Genomic DNA, 27,835 nt, shown 5'->3' with positions numbered 1-27,835 from the left:
CCCAGCTGGACAGAGCATTTCCCACATCAGCTGAGAGTGAGGACGGGCGGTCGGGAGGCGGTGCATCAGTGCTGGGCATGACCCTTCCTGCCCCCAACTCCCTTCCCCGGCCCCTCCTCTTTTCCAGAGGTCTCTCCAGCCGCTCAGAACTTAGGGGTTGTACAAGGCAGTGGGGGCAGCATCCCTCAAAGAGCATGAGAGTTCCAAGTCTGCCGTCAGAACTGAGGGAGAAGCCGAGGATCCGAAAACCCACGATTTGGGGCAGGTGTTTGGTGCACCAGGGAAGACGCTGCCTGGGACAGCCACATTCCATGTCAGCGTGCCTGCTCCACTCCCGACCCCAGCTTTCTGCTGATGGGCATCCGGGGAAGGCAGAAGGTGATGGCTCAGGAACTTGGGTCTCTGCCACCCATGTGGGAGACCTAGACTGAGCTCCTGGCTCCTGGCTTCAGCCTGACCCAGCTCTGGCTGTTGGGAACATTTGGGCAGTGAACCAAAGGATGAACTCTCTCTCTCTCTCTCTCTCTCTCTCTCTCTCTCTCTCCCCTTCTCTTTCAAAATAAATTAATAATAATTAAATAAAGTCATAGTGTTGTTTTTCTTTTTTTAAAGAAGACCCTTTTTTAAGCCTTGGAGGATCCCCTCTGCTCCTCTCTTTGTGGCGATGTGTGAAGTCCCAAGGTCAGCACTGTGGCGCAGTGGGATCAGCTGCCACTTGCAACACTGGCATCCCACACTACAGTGCAGCTTCGAGTCCCAGCTGCTCTGCTTCTGATCCAGCTCCCGGCTAATGCACCTGGGAAGGCAGCAGCAGCAGACGGCTCAAGTACTGAGGCCTTGGCAACCCACATAGGAGACCTGGATGGAGCTCCAGGCTCCTGGCTTTGGCCTGGCCCGAACCTGGCTGTTGCAGCCATTTGGGGAGTGAACCAGCAGATGGAGACTGCTCTGTCAATCTGCCTTCCAGTTAAATAAAAAATACATGTTTTAAAAAAGAAAGAGGGAGGTTCCAGAAGAGCCTGGCCTGTGTCCCTCCTCCTCCATCACTGCCCAGCAGGTGACAGGGAACTGAGGAGATGAAGGTTACACTGCAACCGGGCAGTGAGGTGTACACAGCAAGTGGTGCAGGGATCAGTGATGGCAGTGACCAAAGCTGCAAAGGAAAAGGAGGGAGGGCCGGACCCTGGTGAGGGCGGTCCCTCCTGGAGACCACCTCCAGGGCAGGTCCCCTGGAGAGCCAGGCCACATGCTTCCCTCCCACCAAGTAGGGTGACACACAGCACTTTCTCAACAACACCGTGCGAGATCTCCCAGGATGGCTTGTCTGTCTCAAGGTCAAGGACAGGGGAATCCGTCCCCTCCCCCCAACCCTAAGACCGCCCGGAAGCTTGGGCAGTGACTCAGAAACTTGCATCCGTCCCCTCCCCACCCAGGCAGCTCTCCAAGTAGCCTTTGTACAACACATGTGTATTGAGCACCTGCCTACTTGCTGCAAGCAGCACACAGGGCCAGACCTGAGACACATTCATGGACAAGACTCAGTTCCTGGCCACAAGGAGCTCACAGTCTAACTGGGGAGGCCCACAGAAGTGAACAAGGCAACACGCTGCGATGACAGTACTGAGGCCGATGTGGGCCATGGCAGCCCAGAGGGCAGGTGGAAGACAAGCAGGGGAGAGGGATGACACCGACATGGGAGTCACAGTTTCGGTGCAGGGTTCTAAGGGATGCACAGTTGTCCAGGAGTCGATGGGGAAACTTCCGGAATGAAGACTTGGCTTGAGCGGCCTTGCAGGGGTATGCAGGGCACAGGACTGGGGTCCGCACGGCTCTTAGAGGGCATGGGGCCTGTGGCTGGAAGTCCTGGGACTGCCTGGGAGTGGCCCGGCCTGTACCACACGGCTCTGCTCCAGCCTTCACCCTGGCGAGCCAGGGAAGGGGAATTGCCCAAGAACGAATAAAGGGGGCTTTTGGGTGGGGTTCCCCACTCCAGTTCAAGAGCAAGAGCAGACATCTGTGGCCCGCAGGCCAGGCCGGGGCTGGCTCCGGCCATCGGTCACCATTGCGTAGGAGTCCTGTGCACGCCTTTGTGGGCTTTTGTTTGTGTTTGGCTGTTGGTCGTTTCCTAGAAAAGTTCCTTGCCAGCATTCCCAGTCTGGCTCAGCCTGCACTTGGGAGGGGACGCCAGTGTTCAGAGGAGGACCAAGGAGAACCGGGCAGCCTCACTGGCCGCTGCTCTCTGGACAACTTCCGGGGCCCCTTCCCTGCCCACCATGGGAGTTGGGCAGCTCTGAGGGAAAGCCCCAAACATCCTTCATCCTGCCAAGGCTGCCCCTGGCACTGGCTGGGGCGGGGCACTGTCTCCTCTTAGGGCTCCCCGGGGGCACAGGCAGAGCCGGACTGAGACGGGCAGGGGCCAAGGGTGGCATAGGCAGGTGGTGGGGCTGTCAAGGCCGGGGGCAGCGTGGGGCCAGGCTGGGGCAAGGACGGGGACGCGGGGTGGGGGCAGAAGCGGGAGGGCAGGGCGGACGCCGGCGAGGAGGCCACCTCCCGCGCCCCGCCGGCCCCCCGGCCAGGAGACCAGTAGCGGCTGCGGAACCGCCGCAGCAGCATGAGAAATGTGATGACTGAGAGGTCGAAGAGGAGCTCAGCCATCTCCACCACGGACAGCACGGAGGAGCCGAACCACAGGCTCCACTGGCTGCCCAAGTTGGACAGGAGGGTGACCATCTGCAGGGGAGAGAGGTGCAGTGACCGCATGACCCTGGCACCAAGCCAGTCCCCTTCACCCACACCCTTGGGCTCTCAGGCGCCTGTCTCTACTCCTCTCCCTTAAGAGCACACAGCTCTGGGCCACGGCTGGGTCAGCAGGGGCCAGGACCTGTCTCCAGGGCCTTCTACCTGTCACCCCACACAGCCTGGCCTCCCCCACCCCCACAGCCCTCACGCCCCAGCCAAGCGCCCCTTCTTCCTACGCTCTCCACCTCACCCTTGACCCCAGCCTTTCTTCCCAGGCCACCCTGCCTTCCCCAAACCTTCCCTCCTCCCCTCAAAACACAGGCTCCCTACCGTGACAGAGGGGGACTCAGAATTGGCTTTGTAGTTCAGCTCTTTGAAGTAGATGTTGAGCTTGGCAACCCCGTTTCTTTGGAGAAAGGGAGAAAAGGAGGGAAGAAATGGCAGAGGATTCACTTCCCGACCCCTCCTCCAGTCACCTGTCTCCCCTTCTCCCCCCCCCCCCCCCGCTGCCCCAGGGCGGGGCGCAGGGCAGGACCCACCTCTTGTTGCTGACCGTGTAGTTGTTCTGCAGCGACAGCATCTGGAAGACCCAGTCCTGAGAGAGAATGGGGATGTCAAAGAGGCCACCAGGGAAGGGGAGGGGTCAAATACAGCCCTACACCTAATACCCGCCGAAGACCGCCGCAGGACACCCACGCATGCGCACGCATCTCCCTTCCTCGCTGTACCTGGGACGTCACCGAGGGCCATCGCGAGTAACCCGCAGAGAGCTCGTAGTTGGTTACACTGCGGGTGGAGAAGGGTGCTCAGTGAAATCGCCCCAGCAGGCAGCTGCCCAGCCTGTACCTGGGGCAGGGGACACGCACCTGCACGGCTTCCTGCACTTGGTGAAACAGCCCAGGCGGTCCGAGGAGAAGGCGTCCTGGAGTTTATAGTAACAGTAGCCTGCGGGCACAAACAGGAGCCCTCAGCCGTCACACCAGGAGATGTCCCAAGATCCCTGGGCACCCACTCCACAAAAGCATTATGCAGCAGGGGACGACAGCGATGCCCCTTCAAGTGGCCACACCAAGAATGTTGCAGAACTTAAGCTCAGGCAGCAAAGAAAGAGAAAAACCAAACAGGAGCCCCCCGGGGAAAGCTGTGCTCCGCACAAGCAAACGCTGCCACGTTACAAAGGAAAATGGGAACGATGGTTGGGTAAGCGATTCAACCACAATGAGAGACCACAGTCCATGCAGTAGACAGCTAAAATCAGAATGACAGGGCTGGCCAGGGAATGCAGAAGCTGCAGCTCATTTACTGCTGTGGGGACACGCAACACTGTGGAAACCAGGCTGGGAGCCCCCCACAAAGGTTAAATGCAGAACCCAAGCACGTCCATTCCTAGGGACTCACTCAAGAGAGCTGGAAGCACACGTCCACACAAAACCTGGGACCCAAATGTCCACTGTTATTCACGAAACCAAAATGCTGAAACAACCTGAACCTCCACCAGCCCCTAGGTGTGTGAGTCAACTGGACGTAGAGCAACCACGTGAGATAATAGTCATTAACAGGAAAGAAGTGGGGCCAGTGTTGTGGCTTAGTGGGTTAAGCCACTGCCTGCAATGTCGGCATCACATATGGGCACCGGTTCAAGTCCCCGTTCCCTACTAGAGCACCTGGAAGAGCAGCAACGGAAGATGGCCCAAGTGCTTGGGCTCCTGCACCTACATGGGAGACCCTGAAGAAGCTCCTGGCTCTTGGTTTTGGCCTGACACAGCCCTGGCTGTTGTACTCATTTGAGAAGTGAACCAGCACATGGAAGATCTCTCTCTCTCTCTCTGTCTTTCCCTCTGTCTCTGTAACTCTGCCTTTCAAATAAATATTTAAAAAGGGAGGGGGCGGCGCTATGGCGTAGCAGATGAGGCTGCCACCTGCAGTCCCAGCATCCTATATGGGCGCCGGTTCAAGACCAGCTGTTCCACTTCCAATCCAACTCTCTGCTATGGCCTGGAAAAGCAGTGGAAGATGGCACAAGTCCTTGGGCCCCTGCACCCACATGGGAGACCCGGAGGAGGTGCCTGGCTCCTGGCTTTGGATCAGCACAGCTCAGGCCATTGCAGCCAGTTGAGGAGTGGACCAGTGGGTGGAAGACCTCTCTCTCTGTGTCTCCTTCTCTCTCAGTGTAACTCTTTCAAATAAATAAATCTTTTTTAAAAATGGCCACATTATATGATTCTTTCTGTATGAAATATTCAGATCAGGTGAATCTATAGAGACAGAAATACTGGTTGTTGCTTGGGGGCTGGCAGGGTGGCTCAGGAGCTTGGGAACTGCTAATGGTTTCTTTCAGGAATGATACAAATATTCTGAAATGGGGCAGGGCTTTCAAGGCTGTTAGGAGGTCCTCACCCTACATCAGCATGTGTGGGCTCCAAACCTGGCTCCAATTCCTGATCCCAGCTTCCAGCTAATATACACCCTGGAGGTAGCAGCAGTGGCTCAGATAGTTGGGTTCCTGCTACCCATGTGGGAGACCTGGATTGGGTTTCTGGCTCCTGGCTTCAGTCTCCACATAGCTCTGGCCTTTTTGTGCATCTGGGGAGTAAGCCAGCAGATGGGCGCTCTGTCTGTCTCTCAAATAAATAAATAGGTACTTTTAAAAAATATATTCTGAAATTGATTGTGGTGATGACTCTGCACAACTCCAAAACTACCCTAAGAACTTCAATCTGAAAATTAAAATTATACTAAAAGAAAAGTGTATGATTTAAATAAGTAAATTGCATGGGATATGAATTATTGCAATAAAGTATTATCAAGAAAAAAGGAAACAGTGAGACTCTCTCCTTCACACGCCAAGTTCTACGAAGGCCGTTTTATCATTATTGTTACTTTTAGCATGTATTTATTTCCATTTTACTTGAAAAGCATAGAAAAAGAGACAGAGTAACAGAGATCTCGCATCCCCACATCACTCCCCAAGTGGCCAAAACAGCCGGGACTGGGCCAGGCTCAAGCCAGGAGCCAGGAACTCCACCCGGGTGGCAGAGGCCCAAGTGCCTGAGCTGTCACCTGCCACCTCCCAGGGTGCTCATTACTCGAACCCAGGCACTCCTAGTGCTACTCTGAGTCACTCAGTCTGAAATCCTGAGTTGTGACCCAAATCCAGGCTGGGAGAACAGGAAGCGACTGGGCCCTTTTCCCTGGGAAGCTCAGGCAACCCCTAAGAATGGGTTTCTGCCCTTAATTCCTCTCCCTCATCCTCACAACTTCTCAGCAGAGAATCTCTGTGAGTTTTCACTGTCTGATCTTCAAGCTCACAACTTAGAAATCACAGCTTGGGGGCAGAGAGGAGCAGCAGGCAGCCCCCTCCAGCGCCCCTGCTGCTCTGCACAGCCCGGGACTTCCTGAACTGTCCCTGGGCCTCAGTTTGCTCCTCTGAGAAGGAGGTGGGGGGTGAAGCCCGCTGGCTTCTGCCTGTGTTTCCTTCCAGTTCTGATGGCCTCTGCCTGCTGAGGTCAGAGACGGGAACGGGCAGCCTCGCCTGGAAATTGCAGGTCCAGGGAGAGAACTGTGCGGCGGATCAGGCCCAGGGAAGGAGGAGGCAGGGATGGCTGCCACCTGGGGCGAGACAACCGGCAGCCTTTGTTGGGGACTGCAGACCCCCTGACCCACCGGGAGCAGGGAAACCACTGGGCACGGGCCTGCCAGGCCAGAGAGCAGCCTGGGCACCAGGCGTCCGTTTTCTTGTTAGTGTTTCCTCCCTCTCTACATCCCAGCGCACAGCTTGCCTGCTCCGTAATTCAGCTGCAGTGCAAAGGAAAGACAAAGGAAAGAGATTTTTCTCCTCCAAGTAAAAAAAAAAAAAAAAAAAAAAACCAACCTTTCTATGTATTTATTTCAAAGGCAGAGAGACAGAGAGAGATCTATCTCCCATCCACTAGTTTCACTCTCTAAATGCTCAAAACAGCCAGGGAATGGGCTAGGAGGCTCAGGCGATAGCTCAAGTGGTCGGGTCCCAGACACCCAAGTGGGAGACCCAGAGGGAGTTCCCAGCTCGTGGTTTCAGCCCGGCCCAGCCCCAGTCACTGTGGGAATTTGGGGAGTGAACCAGTAGATGGCAGATCCCTATCTGTCTATCAAATAAATAAAAATAAATTTAAAATGGCTTAAAATAATGACATAGCAGACTACTGAACACATACGGGCCAGTCTTAAAGTTGGGACTTGTGAAGGGGGGCGTCAGACACCCAGAACTTTTTTTTTTTTTTTTGACAGGCAGAGTGGACAGTGAGAGAGAGAGACAGAGAGAAAGGTCTTCCTTTTGCCGTTGGTTCATCCTCCAATGGCCTCCGCAGCCGGCGCACTGCAGCCAGCGCACCATGCTGATCCGAAGCCAGGAGCCAGGTGCTTCTCCTGGTCTCCCACGTGGGTGCAGGGCCCAAGCACTTGGGCCATCCTCCACTGCACTCCCAGGCCACAGCAGAGAGCTGGCCTGGAAGAGGGGCAACCGGGACAGAATCTGGCGCCCCGACCAGGACTAGAACCCCGTGTGCCGGCGCCACAGGTGGAAGATTAGCCTAGTGAGCCTCGGCGCCGGCCACCCAGAACTTCTGATACCTTCTCACAGCGCCCAGAGCCACCTTGCCAAGCAGCCCAGGAATGAGGCAGAGTGGGAACCCCTGGTCTTTTCCTGGGGCTACTTCCTTCCTTACGCCACACGCTCTTTTTCAGTGGGGCAGTTCCTTGACAAACACACAGAGGCCAAAGCAGGAAGAGGGGGAAAGTGAGAGGGCGAGCAAAGGGAAAAACGGAGGCTCAGGGCAGGACATGAAGAGGGTGAGGGAGAGGAGGGGGCGGCAGAGGCACAGGCCCAGGAGGAGGAGCGCCTGGGGCCCGCGGGGCAGGTCAGGGCTCCCTGGCCCTCACCCCAGGAGCTGTGCTTCCTGTAGTCACAGTACTCCACGCCCTCGGGCAGTGGGTAGAAGATGTAGGCGCAGCCACACTCCTTGACCATGTTCTCCTGGAAGCAGGAGTGAATGCACACCTGGCAGGAGGACAGAGACAAGTGAGGGGCTGAGAGCCGGCCCCACCCCTGCCCACACAGCCCACCTACCTCTCCCCTGAACCCACCCTCCTCCCACCTATCTCTCGCCTGAACCCACCCTCCCACTGCCCTACACACAAACCTCCCCCTCCAACCCACCACCCAGCTCTGACCGACCAGGGCGGGGCCCGCCCTGGGAGACGGTTGCCCCGGAAACAGGTTGGGCCTCACCTGCTGTGTGTACTTGGAACGATAAAGGTTCTTAACGGGGACGTCACTGCCATTCTCGGTGCAGTCGCCATAATCACCCCCCAGTCTGTCCAGGGATTCCTATGAACCAACGCATACTCAGAGGGCACAGCAAGCAGCAGGGGCCTCTGCCTGGGTCCCCGTCCTCCATCAGGCCCCAGGTTGAACCTTACACTCTGCCTGCCCTTCCTCTCTGCCTCCCATCTCCTGCAGGCCAGCACTCATCTCAATGCTCCTTTCAAGGACAGGTGGCTGAGCAGCCCCTGGGATGCAGAGCATGGCCTGAGCCCTTTCTCAGCGTTCCCCACCCAGCAACGCCTACGCCCCCAGGGCCTTCCTTCCCAAGGCCTCCCTGCCACCTGAGTCCAGCTCCTGATGAACCCCAAGGTCATGGTCCCCACCCCTGCACCCTGACAGTGTCCCTCCCGTCTTCTGGCTGCCAAGCCCAATCCATTCCTCTCGCAGCCTCTCCTCCCAGACCCTCCACCCCCCAGACTTGCCTTCCTCATGCTGATGGAGGTCTCCACACCGGGCCGCAAGTTAAAGCCGCCATCATCCATAAAGGCAGGCTCATCTTGCCCATGCACCATCACCCTGGCCCCAGTCACCGTGGACAGCAGCGGGATGAAGTCATTCTGCTCCGTGCGCAGTGTCAGTGACAGCCCTGGGAGACACAGGGAGCCGGGGAGAGGGGGAGGGGGAAGGCTTGGAGAAGACCCAGCCCCTTGCTGGGTCTCCAGTCTCCCAAGGGGAGCCAGGCCAGGAAGACTTGCAAATGGACTTGGCAACCCTGGAGCTGGATTCTAGGGACAGCAAGAAGGACCAGGACCCATGTCCACAGTGTGCCACGTGGTGCCCATGGGGAAGTGAGAACAGAGAGCCCTCCTGCCCAGGGAGAGAGAGGCACGGTCGGGGGACAGAAGGCACCTGGCATCTCCAGGGTGTGAGCTAATAGGTGAGTCGCCATGGGTGGCCAGGGCTGGAGCGTGGTGGGGAGGCTGCGGCAGGGCTGCTCACCATTGTTGATCCCAGGCATGGAAGACATCCAGAGGCTGGAATTGTTCTTGTCATTAAAAGTGTAGCAGTTCCCATACATCGGGTGATGGAAGTGAGAGTAATTCCTTGGCAGGAGAGAGATGACAGGGTGAGAGAGGAAAGCAGCAGAGGGCAGGAGAGCAGGGATGGCCGCTTTCAGAGCGTTTCCTAACCACTTACTATGTGCCATGCACGCTCCCTCGGCCGCACCAAACAACAGCCCAGGGGAGCTGCATCCCCACACCACCAAAGAGGAAGCTACATGAGACAGGAGCAGCTGCCCCAAGGCCACACCAAGAGTGACGATGAACCTGGGATTCCGGCCAGGTGGTGCCCGTTCTAGCCTGGGCTCCTCCCACCAGGCCAGCCGACCCCACTGGCCTTGGTCTTCATGCTGCCAGTGACCTCCCATGTGACTGTGATGGGCCCCTGATGCCTTGCAGGTCTAAATCGTGTTCTCACGTACACGGCGAGTCCCTTGAGGACAGGAGCCACATCCCATGCGTCTCTGGCATCTCAGGGTTGGCTGAGAGCAGAGGACCAGTGGTGAGCAAGGAGCTAAGGGGAGTGCCCTTAAGAGCCCAAGACAAGAAAGAGGCCTCACGTCTCAGACCGGGAGGTCCAAAGCTGATGTGGGACAGATGTGGGAAGAGAGAGAGCGTCACCGCAGATGCAACACTGCAATAGGATTCGACAGCAAAGCACAGGTTCCTGAACAGGGAGGCCACAGGGGCTGGGAGCAAGAGCGCCCACCCCTGGGGACACGGGCATCTCTGTCCTACTGTACCAGTGTCTCAGAGCTGGCGACAGGGGCAGGGCAAGAGGGACGTGGGGCTCTGGACTGTGACAGGCAGAGGAGGAAGAAGGCTGACAGGTGAGCGGAAGAAGGCTGGCAGGAGTGAGGAGTGGCCTTCTGGCTGTGTGGTCTTGGACAGGTCATGTCTTCCAAGGTCGCTCTCCTAGCTGTGAAATGAAGGAATCCCTAAGGGGCTAGAGCTGACGCAGGTAGAGATGCTGTCCCCCAGGGTCTGCATTAGCAAGTCAGGAGCCAGAGCTGCATATTGATCCCAGGTGTCCCAATAAGGGACGCAGGCATTGTAACCGTAGGCTAAACGCCTACCCCTTAAGTGATCTTTTCATTCCACTTTTCTACAAACATTTTGAAGTCTGCTCCTACAATATAATATCATTATTCAGTAATAATAAAAATGAAGTTCTAAGGTCAGGCGTTGTGGCGCAGCAGGTTAAACCACCACCCAGAACACCTGCATCCCGTATCAGAGCGAAGGTTTGAGTCCCGGCTCCTCCGCTTCCAATCCAGCTTCCTGCTAACGCACACCCTGGGAGACAGTGGAAGATGGCTCATGTGCTGGGGTCCCTGTCAGCCATGTGGGAGACCCGTATGGAGTTCCTGGCTCCTGGCTTCAGCCTGGCCCAGCCCTAGCTGTTGAGGGTACTTGGGAAGTAAACCAGCTGGAACCTCTCTCTCTCTCGTTCTGCTTTTCAAGTAGATAAAAACAAGTAAAGAAACAATAAAAGGAAGAAGGGCTGAAGTTCTGATCCATGTTACAGCGTGGATGAGAAAAGGCGGTAAGTGAGAGCCACTGGCCACAGCAGACCCCGGGCTGTCCAGCTGCATCCACTGGACCTGTGCACAGTAGGTGACCCACAGACGCAAGGCACACAGGTCGTTCCCAGGGCTTGGAGGAGGGGAGAGAGAGGAGGGGAACTACTGAGGTGCTCAGGGTTTCTCTTTGGGGTAGGAAAATGTTCTAAAATGGGACAGAGGTGATGGTTGTGCAATTCTCAACACGCTAAAAGGAAGAATTCATGGTATGTAGATGTGTCAAGAAAAGTGTCATTAAAATACTCTAAGGAGGGGCTGAGGGTTTCGGAGAAGGGCAAGGAGAGGGTTTGTGAGAAGCCTGCTCTAAGGAGCTGCCACCTGCATCTGAAGGACACGAGCGCTGTCCCAGGATTTTAAAGAGGACTTCCTGCAAGAGTTAAGTAGAGTGAAGGGAAGGGAGGAACAGTGGGTCTGTGCCGTGGCCGGCAGGTGTACCCAAATTCGTGTGTGGACTCCTCACGGACGGCCAGGCAGGACCTCAGAGCAGGCCAAGGGAGGGGATCAGGAGGGTGGTAATCAGAGAGATAGGGTGGCAGGTGGCAGGTAGGGGCTGACTCAGGCTCAGGGGCTGTTCCGGTCTCACTGCCCAGCTGGCTAACTTTTGTCCTCAAACAAACACCAAGACTAAATCATGGGCTGGGCAGTGGGGGGGGGGGAGTGGGGAGGAGAGGGGGAGAGGCAGGTGACACCTGGCCCTGCTGGCACTCTCCAGCGGCAGGGGAGGGGATGTGCCACCCAGCACCCTTCTTCAGGCAGGTAGGGGCAGGGAGACTACCCCTGAAAATCAAGGGACGGAAGGTGGGGGGGGGGGGGGGGACCTGGACCTGTCACTCCCCACCTCCTCCAGCCCGCAGGCCAGGGTGTGATGACAAGAGCCCTTATGGAAAGGAGGGAAGAATCCGTCGCTGGGTCAGCAGAAGTCACTTTACCTTCGTGAGCAGTGGAGTAACCCACCTATGGAATCCCTCCCCCCGCCTTCTGTTTTTTTTTTTTTATTTATTTATTTTATTTGAAAGTCAAAGGTACAGAGAGAGAGAGAGAGAGATCTTCCATCTGCTGGTTCACTCCCCAGATGGCTGCTACAGTTGGAGTTGGACAAGGCCAAAGCCAGGAGCCCAGAACTCCATCTGGGTCTCCCACGTGGGTGCAGGGACCCAAGGACTTGGGCCATTCTGTGCTGTTTTCCCAAGCACAGTAGCAGAGATCTGGATGGGAAATGGAGCAGCTGGGACACAAACCAGCATCCATATGGGATGCCAGTGGCTTTAATCGCTACATCACAGTGCCCCCTCCTCCCTAATTTGTTATCTCAGACACTTGGGCCACTGGGGCCACTCCTGGGACAAAGGTCATCCACATCACCTTTACCACTTGAGGAAAAGTGCCCAAAGGGTTAGGGTTACTGATTTTTTTTTTTCTTTGATGCTTCTCAAATGCCTAGCCCAGAAACTTGTTGGAGGAACATGGAAGAATCTCAGCTTTTGGGTGCTCTTGTGTTCCATTTTACAAAAAAGTGACCCTGAAGAGGGACATGGAAGTGCCCAGAGTCACCTGGCCAGGTGACAGAGCCAGAGTGCAGGTCCCAGGTTAGCCCCTCGACCCAGGCTACCGCCTATTCTCACAGCCCAGCCTCACAGAGGAAGGCGAGTACGGGGCCAGATGATCTGCCAAGCTCCTAGGAGCTCTGAGGATAGGGAGAAAGAGGGCTTAGAAAGACCCAGAACAGCGCTAGCTGCCCTTAATTTCTCAAGGCCACACCCAAGCCCAGAGGGTCCCAGGCCTTCCATGGGAGACTGACCCTGCCGTGCAGGGAACACAAGTCTGCAGATGGTCCCAGGCAGAGGCGAGCACCTGAGGCCATGCGCCCCCCACAGGGGTCAACAAGCAGTTTCCAGCACGCCCTCACCCCCCACTGGCTGGGCCGCTGCTCACCCATCGCCGCAAGAGGCCTGGTTGAAGCGGCAGGTGAAGATGAAGTTGCCCAGCTGCTCCCGGGACAGCGACGTGTCGGACAGTCTGGACAGAATGTTGATGTAGTGGAAGCGGTACCACTCTCGCACCGCGTCCACCCCCGACGAGTACCTCTGGTAGAAGCAGTCCGATCTGTTCTGGTTACACTGGACACAGAGACCTGAACGTTAGAGGGCTGGCAGCAGGGTGGGGCCGAGGTCAAAGGGCCCTGAGGTTTTTGATGGAAGCAGTGGCCTCCCCCCACTACCCGACTCCAACCAGGAGACAAGGGACCAAGGGCATGCTGGGCCGGGGAGACCAGCAGCTGCACAACAAGCCTGGCTGCGGTTCACGTCGACAGCTGCCGAGCAGAAGTCTACCCATTTCCCAGGTGGGAAGACTGACACATCACTAGGCTTGCCCAGCAGGAGTGCTGGGTCCAGAACTGCAGTCTCCTGGGGTGTAGCCCGCTCTCTCACTAGCGGGGGACTCCCTTTCTCCTTCACTCCCTCCTCTCCCATTTTCTCTTACTCTCCCCTTTCCAAAAACAAAAACAAAAACAAAAAAAAACCCTTTTAAAAACGTTTCCCTGCTGTCTCTACCCCACATCCCAGGCTGGTAGTGCACGCTGCAGGGTGCGAGGCAGGCATTTTCCCCAGATCGGACTTCCAGCAGCCTACGCCTCCCACGGAGACCCCACGAGCAGACCCGCAGGCTGGTGCACAGGGAGCTGCTCCTTTAATTACTTAATTCATTTTCGTGAGTGCGTGCGCGCGCCTGCGAGCTCCCGAGGTCCCGCCCCGCGCCCGAGGGCTGCAGGGGCGGGTGCGGAAGGGGGCGTGGTGCTGCGGGCCGGGGGCGGGGCTTACCAGCTGGAAGCCGATCATCCAGTCTCTCCTGCCCACTTCGGGGCTGTTGTCCCGCACGCTGGAGGCGGAGCTGCGCGCTCGGCGGGCCTCGAGGCGCGGGGGCGGAGCCCGCAGGCGCTGCAAGGGGTGCGGCAGGGGCGGGCGGACGTCGCGCCTGTGGCGGGGCTGGGCCTCCAGGGTGCTGGCGTTGTATTTGAACAGGTCGAGGAGCGTCTGCTGGGTGATGCTGTCCAGCTCCTTGAGCTGCTCTGTAATGTCAGGATATCTGAAAGGGGGCACGGCACAGGGTCGGTCAGAGGGCGGCCTTGCACGACCCCCAACACACACACCGCCCCTCGGGCCTCAGTTTCCCCAGCTGTCAGCGGTGCGGTCGGTTCATCCCGGAGTAGCGTGGGGGAGGCTGAGCTGACTCGAGGGCTCCCCATGGGGGAGGTGTAGACAGGTGTGTCCGCGGGGGGAAGTAGAAGCGACAGCGAGCCTGGGTCATGACGGCGTTTATTGCGCCTGTTATTGAAAGAGGGAGGCGGCAGGCGCCTCCTCCCACACGCTCAGACCTGGCCGGGAACCCGGAACTCGCTTGCCCCTTCCCCAGGCGGGAGGGTGCGCGGGTCATCCGGCCCTCCCTGGCCGAGGCTGACCTTTGGGCCCGTGCCTACCACCTGGCATCTTCTAAGTCAAGGTACTTGGACTGCATTTTCAGAGGCTCCCCGGCACCAACCCCCCTCCACCCTCCAGGGACAGGGTGTTGGGGGGGTGTCAGGTCCGGGAAGTTAACACTGTTCAGAATAAACACTCCCACAGTGAACATCACCACAAAAGTCCACAGTTCACAGGGCCTTGGGGCTACAATCTACAAAAACAAAACACTACACCCGGTACGCAGGGCTGCAGGACACACAGCAGCATACAGAAATCAGTTGTATTCCTGCACACTAGCAACGAAAAGCTGGAAAATGAAGTCACAACAGCCTGTTAGTTACCCTGATCCGAGCGCTTGCTATAAAGCCACAGTAATCCCACCGAGGTGGCCTTCGGCGAGGACAGACAACAGAGAATGGCAAACAATCCAGAAATAAATTTACAAACAGAAAACGGCTTCAGAAACTTCTGGGAGAAGTCACGTGCTCTTTCAGTTCCATTTTCCCATGAACCTCTTGAAGCCCCCTCATATATGTCAATTGATTGTCTTTATATCTGTGTGTGTATATATATATATATATATTTAAAATGTTTAGTTTATTTATTTGAAAGAGTTATAGAGAGAGGGAAAGAGAAAGAGAGAGGTCTTCCATCTGCTGGTTCACTCCACAAATGGCTAGAGCTGGGCCCATCCGAAGCCAGGAGCTTCTTCCAGGTTTCTCATGTGGGTGCAAGGGCCTAAGGACTTGAGTCTTCCTCTGTTGCCTTCCCAGGCCATAGCAGAGAGCTGGATCGGAACTGGAGCAGCTGGGACTCAAACCAGCACCCATATAGGATGCCAGCTCTGTAGGCTGCGGCTTTAGCCCGCTGTGCCACAGTGCTGGCCTCCTGATTGTCTCTTTTTTTTGACAGGCAGAGTGGACAGTGAGAGAGAGAAACAGAGAGAAAGGTCTTACTTTGCCGTTGGTTCACCCTCCAATGGCCGCCGCGGCCAGTGCGCTGTGGCCAGCGCACCGCGCTGATCCGAAGCCAGGAGCCAGGTGCTTCTCCTGGTCTCCCATGGGGTGCAGGGCCCAAGCACTTGGGCCATCCTCCACTCCTGGGCCACAGCAGAGAGCTGGCCTGGAAAAGGGGCAACCGGGACAGAATCCGGTGTGCTGGCACAGCAAGGCGGAGGATTAGCCTATTGAGCCGCGGCGCCGGCCCTGATTGTCTTTTTTAAGTAGTGAAAAACATAGAATTAGCCAGCTGGACTCGTGCGGATGATCGAAAGCACCACTATCAGGAGCCAGGCCAACATAGGCCTTCTTCCCTCCATCAGAGCTGACCTTGGCCCCATCAGTGTCCTGGGTTTCTTCACAGCCTGTGCGATCCGGGGTTTGTTGCTCTCACACCTGCAGTGAGCACACCTGTGGTGTTGCCTTCTTCATGGCCCACTCAGTGGCCATTTGGGGGGTGAACCAGCAGATGGAGGATCTCACTCGCTCTCTGTCTCTCTCTAGCTATGCCTTTCAAATAAATAAACAAATATTTTAAAAACATCTAATTTATAGGCCGGCGCCGTGGCTCAACAGGCTAATCCTCCGCCTTGCGGCGCCGGCACACCGGGTTCTAGTCCCGGTCAGGGCACTGGATTCTGTCCCGGTTGCCCCTCTTCCAGGCCAGCTCTCTGCTGTGGCCAGGGAGTGCAGTGGAGGATGGCCCAAGTCCTTGGGCCCTGCACCCCATGGGAGACCAGGATAAGCACCTGGCTCCTGCCATCAGATCAGCGCGGTGCGCAGGCCGCAGCGCGCCTACCGCGGTGGCCATTGGAGGGTGAACCAATGGCAAAAGGAAGACCTTTCTCTCTGTCTCTCACTGTCCACTCTGCCTGTCAAAAATTTAAAAAAAAAAAATCTAATTTATAATTACTACAATGTCTAAAAAGTAACTTGTCCTGATATATAAAGAATGGACAGGTCAATAATCAAAAGGATCATTTTTAAATAAAAAAAAAAGTAAGTCTTTAAGAAAATAGGGGAGGGCCCTTAGCCTAGCAGTTAGGACACTGATTCGGATGCCCACAGCCATACCAGAGTCCCTGGGTTCAATTCCCAGCTCCAGCTCCTGACTCCAGCTTCCTGCTAATGCGCACCCTGGAAGACAGCAGTGAGGGCTCAGGTAACTGAGGCCCTGGGCTTTGCTCCCAGCTCCCAGCTTTGGCTGATCAGTGCAAGTATTTGGAGAGTGAATGAAATAACTTTCTCTTCCCCTGATACCCCCACCAATAAATACATAAGAAAAGAAAAAACATCCAACAAAGAATCCACCCTGTTATGTAAAGAACTCTGACAAATCCACAATAAATAAGCAAGCAAAAAATATAGCAAAAAAAAAAAAAAAAAAGTGGTCATTAAACACATGGAAAAGTACTTGATGTAATTAGCCCTCAGGGAAACACACAGAGTGAGGTGCCATTTAACATCCCTTAGACTAAAACTAAAGAGACTGACACCAAAAACGTTGGTGAGAATATTGAGCACCTGGAATTCTCCGAAGCCATAGATATCACATGGTACCACCACTCTCAAGGACTGCTTGGTAGTTCCATGATTTTACTTCTGGGTATTTTACCAATGCCATTCCTAAGTATCACCCAAGAGCGGTGAAAACATGCAGACTGGTACGCATGTGTTTGCAGCAGTTTTACTCTTCATAGCCAAAACTATGAAAACCCCTCGGCAGGGGCCAGTGCTGTGGCGTAACAGGTAAAGCCGCCGACTGCAGTGTGGGCATCCCATAGGGGCACCAGTTCAAGTCCTGGCTGCACCACTTCTGTTCCAGCTCTCTGCTATGGCCTGGGAAAGCAGTTCAAGATGGCCCAAGTCCTTGGGTCCCTGCACTCAAGTGGGAGACCTGGAAGAAGCTCCTGGCTCCTGGCTTCGGATCGGTGTAGCTCCAGCCATTACCAACCATTTGTGGAGTGAACCAGTGGATGGAAGACCTCTCTCTCTCTCTCTCTCTCTCTCTGCCTCTGTTAACTCTGCCTTTCAAATAAATAAATAAATTTAAGAAGAAAATACCCTCAGCAATAAAAACAAACTGGTACAGGCTAAAAAACATGGAAGAATTTCAGGGACATTAAGTTAAGCCAAACAAGCCAGACATTTATATAAGAAAATATATATGCATGGTTTGTTTATATAAAGTCTAAGAACAGACCAAATTTGTTCGTGGCGATGGAACTGAGAAATGACAGTGGGAAAGGACGAGAAATCAACTGGTATGCAGCACCAGAGGCAAAGGTACAATGTTACGACGGCCACACCACAACCAGCACTTAAGATGGGTTTTGTTGTATTGTATATGAACTACATCTCACTTTAAAAAGTCGAATGCCAATGTAGGGCACTATCTGCCAGATTTCAGGGCTCCAGAAAGGTTATTGGGGTGGGGAGTCGGTAAGTCTTATTAATTTATTTTTATTTATTTGAACAGCAAAGTGACAGAAAGAGGCAGAGAGAAAGAGAGACAGAGACAGAGAGAGAGAGAGAGAGAGAGATCTTCCATCTGTTAGTTCATTCCCCAAATGGCCCCAATAGCCAGATATGGGCCAGGCCAAAGCAGAAGCCAGGAACTCTATTTGGATCTCCCACATGGATGGCAGAGATTCAAGTGTTTGAGCCGTCATCACCTGCTGTCTCCAGTGTGTGCATTAGCAGGAAGCTGGAATCAGAAGCGGAGCTTGGACTCAAACCCGCGCTCTCAGATGTGGGCTGCAGGTGTCCCCAGCAGTGATGCACCTGCTGCACAATGCAGGCCCCAAGCTTGTTAGAAGAGGCCCCTCATGGTCCTGCTGTGCAGCTCCACTAACCATTGTCTAGCCCGGATCCTCACATTCTGCCCCACGCGCCTGCATCTCCTTCTCCATCATAAGGTCTAGCTGCCTGGGCCCCAGGCATCCACCCTCGCAGCCCTCCCTCCCCTCATAGGAAAAACGCAGCTCGGGTGGAAAGTGTGTGTTTGGAATTCTGAGAGATTTGGTTGTTACTGGTAATTAAAACAATAAAAGCTGGGTCCCCGTCACCTATGGGGGACACTTGGATTATGTTCTTGGCTCCCATCTTTGACCTAGCCTAGCCCCAGCCAATGCAATCATTGGGGAGTGAACCAGCAGATGGGAACTTTGTCTGCCTCTGTCTCTGTCTCCCAAATAAATTATATTTTTTTAAGAATAGCAATAGGCCGGTGCCGAGGCTTAACAGGCTAATCCTCCGCCTTGCGGTGCTGGCACACCGGGTTCTAGTCCCGGTTGGGGCGCCGGATTCTATCCCGGTTGCCCCTCTTCCAGGCCAGCTCTCTGCTATGGTCTGGGAAGGCAGTGGAGGATGGCCCAAGTGCTTGGGCCCTGCACCCGCATGGGAGACCAGGAGAAGCATCTGGCTCCTGGCTTCAGATCAGCGAGATGTGCTGGCCGCAGCGGCCATTGGAGGGTGAACCAACGGCAAACAGGAAGACCTTTCTCTCTGTCTCTCTCTCTCTCTCTCACTATCCACTCTGCCTGTCAAAAAAAAAAAAAAAAAAAAAAGAATAGCAATAATAACTAGTATTTATTGAGCACTGACTACAAATCAGGTACTGTGGTATTAGAATGTACATTTTGGGGGCTGGCATTATGGCACAGCAGGTTAAGGCACCACTTGCAACACTGGCATCCCATATTGGGGTGTCAGTTCAAGTCATTTGGGGAGTGAACCAATAGATGGAAGATCTTTTTTTGTCTCTCCCTCTGTCCCACTGTCATTCAATTACATTTTTAAAAGAATGTACATTATTTGTGTAGTCTTCAGTGTAACTCTGTGTGCTGTGGGCCACTGGTCCTATTGTTGTCCCCTTTTCCAGGTGGAAAACCCAAGGCTTGGTGACTTGCACAGGATCCTATGGCCAGGGAATGGGTCAGAGCGCCACACCGCTTGCCATTCTGTGGTATTTGGGGAGGCTGTATGGAGCCCCAGAAAGGGTTTGGGGTGCACTTGTGACCCCTGCATCCCTAGCATAGTGCTTGGTTCAAGTCCTCCCTCCGACCCAGCAGCCTGCTAATGTGCATCCAGGAGGCGGCAGGTGATGGATGGCTCAAGTACTTGGGTCCCTGACATCCAGGTGGAAGACAGGGAGATCCAGATGGAGCTCTTGGCTCCTGGCTTTGGCCTGACCCAGCCCTGACTATTGTGGACATTTAGGGAGTGAACCAGCAGATGGGCAATCTCTCACTCTCTCTCACTCTCCCTCCCTCCCTTTCAAATAAAATGAAAATAAACAAATAAAAAATTTTAAATAGGAATCACAGACATCCATTTATTAAAAAAAAAAAGTACCAGATCCAGGGCGGCTGGCCCAGCAGTGTCATTTGTAGCTGTGTAATGTGCACAAGTAACCCGGCCTTTCTGAATCTCCTCTGTAAAGTGGGCACAACACTACACCTGCCTTTCACAGGCCCCCTTGAAGGAAGACAGGGAAAGTGAGGGTCTTCCTCAGGGCCACACAGGAAGAATCCAAGTCCCCCAGCCAGGCTCCGTGATTTCCAGGCAGGAGCAGGAGCCACCACACCCCTCCCGGGGCCTCCCGCTCCAAGCCTCCCCCAAGCTGGCTCAAGTCCCTCTGGGCTCCGGCTCTGCTTCCTGCACGTCCGTCCCTCGCATCAGCAACTCCACGCTGTCTGTCACTTCTTTGGCCACATCACTCGTCTCCATCAAGCCCCACGCTGTCCCCATGCCAGACCCTCTCGGGGCCGCTCATCCGATTCAGTTCCCTCCTGTCTTGTCCAGATGGGCTGCTGATGAGCCCCTGCCCCCACACAAACTGGACTTCGAGCCCCCGGTCCCCTCACACCTGCAACAGGGTCTCCAGGAGAGCTCAGGGCCCGTGCAGAGCCCCGGACTCTCCGAGGTCCGCTTCTCTCCTTTCTTCTCTTCATCTTTGGCTAAGGCAGAGAAGAGGATTCTCATGTCACCCTCTCAAAAAAAATGTACCTTTCCCACCCTAACTCCAGACACCAGAAAATCCTATAACAGGAGGCAGAGCTTTTGCTCTGTTTGTTACTATTTTCAATTATTTGAGAGACAGAGAGAGCGCCTATCCTAACCGGTTCACTCCCCAAATGCCCATGCCAGCTGGGAACTCAAACCACTTCTCCCATGTGGGTGGCAGGGACCTAGGTACTTGAGCCATCACCTGCTGCCTCCCAGGGTGTGTACATCCGTAGGAAGCTGGAATTCTGGGCAAACCAGAACTCAAAACCAGGCACTCCTGTCTGGGATGCGGCTTAACTTCTGTACCAAATGCCCACCTCTGAGTTAATGACTAGCGCTAAGAGACTGACCACTGTGTGAAACATGCTGAAGCCCTCAGATCCATCCCAAGGAGACCAGGGGTCGGAGAGGAAGAACAAGAAAGCTGGCTATGGTCCTCAGTAAGTCAGCCTAGCCTTCCTCCCTGACCTCCTGCCACGGTCACTGTCCTCGCCCTCACTCCTGTCTGCTCCAGTAGGCAGCACTGCATTGAAAGGGGAGTGAATCCTTGCACAATTCCATCAGGCAGGCCTTACCCTTACCGTTGCACAGTTGAAGACCACGACCCAGCAAGTAGGTAACATCCCCAGGGTTACCCAGTTAGGAAGGACCAGGGCCACCATTTAAACCCAGGCCTGCTGGATTCCACGGTCCCTGCTTTTTCCACTCCCTCGGCCTCCCAGCTCCAAAGCATTTGAGACCAGGCAGTGAAGTCTCCCTTCCCTGCACCTGCACCGCCCCCCCCCCCCCAGCCCCTCTCCTCTGCTCAGCACAGACTGGCATGGGACAGGGACGCTGGGAGGTTTGGGGCAGACACCTCTCTGCTCTCCTCCCATTTGTGTCTCCTCCTCCTCCTGCCCCACCCTACCCCGGGGGCTTCCTCTTGCTGCAGAGCCCACGACTCACCCTAGCAGCCTTGGGACTTGGCCTACAGGAGATTCCCAGAGCAGCAGGCAGCGCTGGGCGCAGGAGACGCACCAGCTTCCTGCACTGCCAGCATGCACTTGGCACCTCGCCCTACTCTCTCCATCTGCCAGGGACCACCTAGAAGCCTTGACTTCGCCTACCTTGACGCCTTCCCCAGTGGAGTCCCTACCCCCGCTGGCCACACACGGCCTCCATGAGCTCCGCACAATCTGTTCACAGGCCGCTGTGCCCACTAGGAGCTCCTCATGGGTCAGCCCCCCAGTGAAGACAGAGACCACCCCGACTTGAGTTCGTTCAGAGTGCTCAGACCCCTTGTGGAGGTCAGACATCTCTGTGATGTTTGAAGAGCGCTGGCTGCTCACAGGTCAGTGATTGGACGTGACCCTGGACAGCCAGGGTGCGAGAGGCCTAGAAACCATCTCCTTCAAGGAAAAGTTAAAGGAGCAGAGTTCTAATTAACTTTCCAGGCTCACATTCTCGCCACTTGCAGGTTGGTTAACCTTCGACGGGTAATTTATCTCCTCTGTGCCTCTGTTTCACCATCTGTAAAATGGGAATAACCATAGCAGCTGCTCCGTGGGGTTGTCATGGGGATTAGACGAATTAATATAAGAAAAGGACTGAGCCATGGACCTGGCAGATAGGAACCGGTTACTGCTGCTCTTGCATTTATTATGATTATTGTTCTTATTATATTATTGGAGAAGAAAAAGCTAAGGAGACACAGGATCGCTGCCTGCCACTTAGCCTCGTGTGAGCTCTACACAAAAGTGTAGCTTAAGACTCAGCTTTTGGGCCGGCGCCGCGGCTCACTAAGCTAATCCTCCGCCTAGCGGCGCCAGCACACCGGGTTCTAGTCCCGGTCGGGGCACCGGATTCTGTCCCGGTTGCCCCTCTTCCAGGCCAGCTCTCTGCTATGGCCCAGGAGTGCAGTGGAGGATGGTCCAAGTGCTTGGGCCCTGCACCCCATGGGAGACCAGGAGAAGCACCTGGCTCCCTGCCATTGGATCAGCGCGGTGCGCCGGCCGCAGCGCGCCAACCGTGGCGGCCATTGGAGGGTGAACCAACGGCAAAGGAAGATCTTTCTCTCTGTCTCTCTCTCTCACTGTCCACTCTGCCTGTCAAAAAAAAAAAAAAAAAAAAAAAAGACTCAGCTTTGTGGGACCAGTGTTGTGGCACAGTGGTGAAGCCACTGCTCGTGATGCCTGCCTGGTTCCCGTCCCAGCCACTCTGCTTTCCATCCAGCTTCCTGGTCATGCAACAAAGGATGCCTCAAGCACTTGAGTCCCTGACACCCATAGGGGAGTTCCAGGCCCCTGGCATTGGCCTGGTCCAGACCCAGCTGTGATGGGCATTTGGGGAGTGAACCAGTGGATGGAAGATCGCCTCTCCCTCTCCCTCTCCCTCTCCCTCCCCTTCTCCCTCCCTCTCTCTCCTTCTGCCTTTTAAATAAATAAACCAATACCATTTAAAAAATCTTTTTGCAAACGGAAACCTAAAAGACAGGACAGTTCAATTCATGTGATGTTCTGAATTCCATCCTAAAACCAAAATAGATCATTAAAAAAAAAAAAGAAATGAAAAGAAAAAGACTCAGATTCCAGTTCGGACTCTTCTGCTTCATGGACCTCTGCCAAGCCTTTAGGATCTCAGAGCCTCGGGCTTCTCACCCAGTCGCAGGACTGATACTGCCCTCCGTATCTAATGGACTTGTCATGGAGCTCAAAATATGATCGTGGGGCATTGCAGGCTGTCAGAGCTGCACCCGGAACCGAGAGCCACTGGGGAAGGAAGGAGGAGACGTCTGCGGCTTTGCAGCACAGGCAGAGAAGGTAGAAGCCACCACGAGGCAGACGGCAGCTTCTCCTGCGGAAGGCTGTTAGCAGCTGCTCAGAGGTGGCAAGGTTCCCACGGCGGGGTCGGGGATGGGCTCAGAGAGCCTGGGCCGTCCTCCCCTGCCAGGCTTGCTGAGCAGGCCCTGGTGCCCAGGCTGTGCCAGGACATGCTCCTTGGCTCAGAGCCCTGCCTGCTCTTCCTGCAGGGGCTCCGGGTAGGGGAACTGCCCCTCCCCCTCCCCTTCCTGCTGCCAGGCCTCCTGCCCTGCCATCTTCAGGTTCCCTGACCTCCTTGTTGATCAAGAACTCCAAGTTCTTCCTGAGGTCCAGCCTAACTGCCCCCTGTTTTCCAGAGATGTGGATATGTCTCGCCTTTCCTTAAGGTGACAAAACCTTTGCCGGCCAGAGGGCTGGAATGGCAGTGGCTGCCCACGCCACTGAAACCTCAGCACGTCCATGCCTAATTTGCAAGGTCCCCAAAGCCCTTGTCTTTCCCTCCCCCTGGAAGTCACAGAACAGCAGGAGCCCCGTGCAAGCGTCTTCTTCCTCCCCCTCTGCTGATGGCGGCCCTCAGCAGGTGGACACCCCCGGTGGACTTGGCCATCCTCCAGTTCCTCGGCGTCACTGACTGACTCACATCCTCCCTGCTGCCCCGTAGGAGCTGAGCATCTCACGCCCTCCATCCAGTTTCCGAGGCCCTCCCTCGGCTCTGCACCCACCAGGTTGCATCACCTGCCCACCACGCCGGCCTCTCCTGCAAGGCGGCCAGCAGCCCTGGGCTCTCCCTTCCTGCTCTCCTGACACCTGCCTCTCCCCTGACTGGCTCTTCCCCCTGGACTCCCAGCAGCTGCCCCAGCCCTGCGCTGCCTTTGCCTGCCCCTGTGTTGAGTGTAATGGGAGGAAGAGCTTTGCAATCAAACCTCGGGGTTTGTGCCCACGATGCTAACCTGGGATGCACTGGTGCTCAGTGAAGGCTGGGAGTCCCTCTCACTCCTTGCTGCCTGTCTGAACATGGCCAAGTTCCTTTCCTCAACCATAACACGGGAGACACCGTGGTACCTCCACTGTCTGCTGTGAGGACTAAATCATTTAATAACACAGGACTTTACAGTAGACTCGGATTCATTTATAAAAATGCCTGAGGCCAGCACTGTGGTGCAGTGGGTTGCCCTGCTGCCTGCGATGCCGGCATCTGTATCAGAACGTCAGTTCCAGTCCCAGCTGCTCCACTTCCCAGCCAACTCCCTGTTAATGTGCCTGGGAAGAGTAGCAGAAGATGGCCCAAGTGCTTGGGCCCCTGCCACGCCTGTGGGAGACCTGGATGGAGTTCCAGGCTCCTAGCTGGCTTGGCCCAGCCCTGGCTGTTGCATCCATTTGGGGAGTGAGCCAGGGGTTGGAAGACCTCTCTCTCTGTCTCCTTCTCTCTCTCTCTGCCTCAACTGCCTTTACTTGAGCTGGCCTTTCAAGTAAAAAAATTTTTTTAATGCCTGGCACATATGTATTTGTGTGTTAGCAGCTGTTCTTGTTAGCTGTGTTATCTTGCTCAACTGATTTCACCTTGCTGAGCCTCAATTTTCTCGTCTGAGAAATGGAAATAACAATGCCCACCTTCCTGGACAGGCCAGCAGCCAGTTACACAGTGTTAGAGAGCAGCCAGAACAGGGCCGAGCACACAGCAATTGTTCAACCTCCTTCCCAGGGTGGGGGAGGGGGTGGCCCTCCCTCCTAAGTGCTGTGGCAGCCCTACTGGCGGGTTCTCTGGAGTCAGGGACTTGGGTTTCCATCCTCGGGGGCTGTGTCCCGGCCTGCCCAGCACCGGCACTCACCAGAGCCTTAGAAAACACGCAGAGCTCAACAGATCCGCCGGTCCTCCCGTATCACACCAAGTGCCTACTGCCCTGACCGCTCTCCCCCCTCCGCGGTAGCATAAGAGGCCGAGGAGTCGGGGGCGGGGGGAATCAGAGAGCCCTGAAACGCCCGGTGACCGCCTCTGATGGAGACTTTCCTTTATTCCAAGTTCCACCTGGAAGTAGGGACCAGGACGTGTCCCAAATTATGGATGAGGAAACTGAGGCCCGCTGGGAATCAGCACCCAGGATGAGTCACTCACTCCCCGGTGACTCTCCCCGTGACCTTGGGATGACTTCTCGTGCCTTGCCTCAGTTTCCTTAAGAGTAAATCCAGAGGGAGAATGGCACCTGCGCCAGGCTATTGTGAAAATCAAAGGAGGGATACAAGAAGGACTTAGCACATGGAGGTTGGGCACCACAGTCTCTTCGCTCCGGGACAGGGTGTCCCAACCCATGTCAGTCCCTGACACACCTTCATCCACAGAGGATTATTTGGGGGGGGCCTCCACCCCCACCACGTGACCCATCCCGATCATCCGGAATCGCCCGCACACCCAGCGCTCAGCACGCGTTGGCACAAAGCTCCTCCTTGGAGACAGCCTGAGGCTCCTGGGTTTTCCTGTGTTGTCACAGGGAGTTACACCCCTGCGTGTTTGTATCCCTACCTCTTTCATCTGATTCTGTCCATCTGACCCCACTACTGAGCCAGGTGCCCAGCCTTTCACGAGGTGGCGTGAATTATGGACGAATCCGTTTTATGCTGAGCCTAGAGCTGTGTCTGGCCTGATCCAGGTGTTCCCAAGGCATAGCATGACTAATTGAGCACAAATAAAAAATATAGACAAATAGCCCCGCCCCCTCGCTGCGTGGTCACCACCCCTCCTGCTTCTAGACCAAAACTGACAGAAAGCATGGATGAGACCCCAAACTTCAAAACATGGCCAGGCCCTTAAACACCAGGCACCTGCACAGGTAGAGTCCAGCCCCGCAGGGCTCACTCCCACGTTTTAGCCTCTGTCTGTTGGGGACAGCTTCACGGGGAGCTACTCTCTGGCCCCATTCTCCTTCTGGCTCTGAAGCCCCCATGCCTGGCCTCCAATTTTTGGAGCCCAACTCTCACCAGGCCCCCACCGTGCCGTCTCGACCACAAACTTGCCTTCTGCACAAAGACCGAGCCCGCCTGCTTCCATAGCGCCCGCATGGCCTCACTCCGCCTCACCATCGGGCTCTCTGCTGCCCACTGGCTCCAGGAAGAAATGGCGCTGAGCTGGACCCTGCTCTCTGAGGAGTCATGACCTTCTCAGCACTGCCTCCCACTGGCCAGGGTAGGGAGCAAAGGGGAGGGCAGGCCCTGGCGGTCCAACCAGCACACTCAGGATAAGGCCAGCACTGGGGCAGCGCCATTGGGCTCGTTGGCGCCTGCTGCCTGAAGGGCAGGGTAACTGGGGAAGGACCATCTAGCCCTTATCCCTGGGTCCACAGGAGCAGCCCAGAGCCCACTGCACCACGCTTCCAGCCGCCAGGGAGGAAGCAGAGGTACCCACTGACCTGTAGGGATTGAGAGTGCAGACGGTGACGGCTGGGAAGACAAGCTTGTCGGAGTTGAGGTTGATGTTGAGGTTGACCGGGTAGCTGAAGTACTCCCCAAAGAGCAGCCCAAACTGCCAGTACATCATGCCGAAGGTGCAGAGCCAGAGCACGGCCCAGAAGGCTGTCTTCATGCGGTTGTGCTTGGAGCACACCAGGCGGATGGCGCCGTGGATGGTGGTGTTGTTGCAGAAGAACTGGAAGAGCTCGCGGTAGGAGCGGTGGAACTCAATCAGCGCTTCCTCATCCTCCGTGGGCTGCTGGGGCGCAGCAGGTTCGGGGCCCGGCCCCTGCTCCTCGCGCTTGTCCCCCTTCATGGTCTTTGGGTGGGCTGGGGAAGGCGAGGGTCAAGGTCAAGTAGGGGCTCTGGGTGTCCTCCCTCGTCACCACCTGGACCCAGAGTGAGGCTGCCCCTGCCATGCCCATCTCCCACCCTGAGCCTGCTTCCCCCACGGCCCCTCCCTCTCCCTCCCTCCACCTTTCCAGGAGGCATCGGACCTGCTGGAGTTGGGGCCGCCGCCCGAGAGCTGCAGCAGGCCCTCCCTGGAGAGGCCTCTCTGCTTCCCAGGTAAGGCCAGCTCTTGGTTCCGTCCTAGCACCTCCCTTGCCGCCTCCACCCCTGCCAGCCTCTGCCCTGCTCGGCCAGTCCCGGCCCCGGTCTGCTTCCTTCAGGATCTCTGCCTTCCCTCCTGCCTCTCACTCCCTGCGGCTTCTCTGTGGCTCTCTCGGCTCTCTCTTCCTTGCCTGTCTCCTCTCTGGGGGCCAGGCTCTCTGATCCTGCCTCTCTTCCTCCCCTGTCTTTCCTCCTCTCAGTCTCTGGTCCCAGACTCCCTCTCCACCCCAGGCCTGCAGGCTGCGGGAGATCTGCGCTGTCTCCAGCTCCGGGCTCCCAGGTGTGGCTGCGCTGGGACTGGTTCCTTTCCAGTTGAATCTGGCAGCCGAACTTCTCCTCCCCCCTCACCTGACAGGTGCAGCGGCCAGGCCAGAGGGCCCGCCCGCCGGCCAGGGATGGGAGCTACAAGAGCCTCATTAGCATCTCAATTAAAGCTGAGCAGGGCCAGGGGAGGGACTGAGGAGGAGTCTGAGCTGGGAGTCCTCCAGAGGGAGGAGGCTCCCGAGGGCACGTGAACCTGACGGGAGTGGGGCCCCGGACGGTGGGAGGAGGCTGAACAGTCCGGGCTGCTGGATTGCGGTGGACGTGGTTGGCAGGTGAGGGCCTGAGATCTTGAGTCCGAAGCTAAAAAACCAGGAGGAGAAAACAAGGAAAGAAGATGAGCCACGATGACTGGGACGAGGGTGGGGGAACCAGGAGAAGAGGGAAGGCAGAGGAGGGAGACAGGTGGATGAGGACAGGGGGCGGACCAAGAGCAGGACGGAGGTCGGGCACTTAGCGATCGGAGGCAAAGAGGGAGGGAGGGGCCCCAGAGGAGGTCTCCCCTGCAGGCG

The 27,835-nt window shown here is 56.0% G+C and overlaps 1 protein-coding gene across 1 annotated transcript; it reads right to left on the bottom strand.

The window, feature by feature from the left end:
• Positions 1-1,455: 1,455 nt before the first annotated feature.
• On the bottom strand, positions 1,456-26,706 carry SCNN1A (sodium channel epithelial 1 subunit alpha). The gene is made up of 12 exons (XM_062195451.1): positions 26,351-26,706; positions 13,505-13,769; positions 12,618-12,802; positions 9,041-9,144; positions 8,524-8,687; positions 8,006-8,104; positions 7,657-7,774; positions 3,606-3,684; positions 3,468-3,525; positions 3,279-3,334; positions 3,070-3,145; positions 1,456-2,730 (listed from the first exon to the last, which is right to left on the bottom strand). Exons 1-12 carry the CDS (start codon positions 26,704-26,706, stop codon positions 2,368-2,370), a joined length of 1,923 nt encoding a protein of 640 aa, XP_062051435.1. The 3' UTR covers positions 1,456-2,367.
• Positions 26,707-27,835: the final 1,129 nt, after the last annotated feature.

The sequence above is a fragment of the Lepus europaeus genome, chromosome 6, assembly GCF_033115175.1.
Source record: "Lepus europaeus isolate LE1 chromosome 6, mLepTim1.pri, whole genome shotgun sequence".
NCBI classification, from domain to species: Eukaryota; Metazoa; Chordata; class Mammalia; order Lagomorpha; family Leporidae; genus Lepus; species Lepus europaeus.
The sequence above is the reverse complement of the archived record's forward strand: the minus strand, read 5'-3'. Positions and strand labels throughout refer to the sequence as shown.

What these genes read in the sequence shown, in the direction of transcription:
- SCNN1A (XM_062195451.1), bottom strand. Translation starts at nt 26,706, where the DNA reads ATGAAGGGGGACAAGCGCGAGGAGCAGGGGCCGGGCCCCGAACCTGCT. An exon ending in CATGCCTGGGATCAACAATG is followed by an intron (nt 8,688 to 9,040) that starts GTGAGCAGCCCT and finishes TGTGTCTCCCAG; the next exon opens with GGCTGTCACTGACACTGCGC. An exon ending in GGCCCTCGGTGACGTCCCAG is followed by an intron (nt 3,335 to 3,467) that starts GTACAGCGAGGA and finishes ATTCTCTCTCAG; the next exon opens with GACTGGGTCTTCCAGATGCT.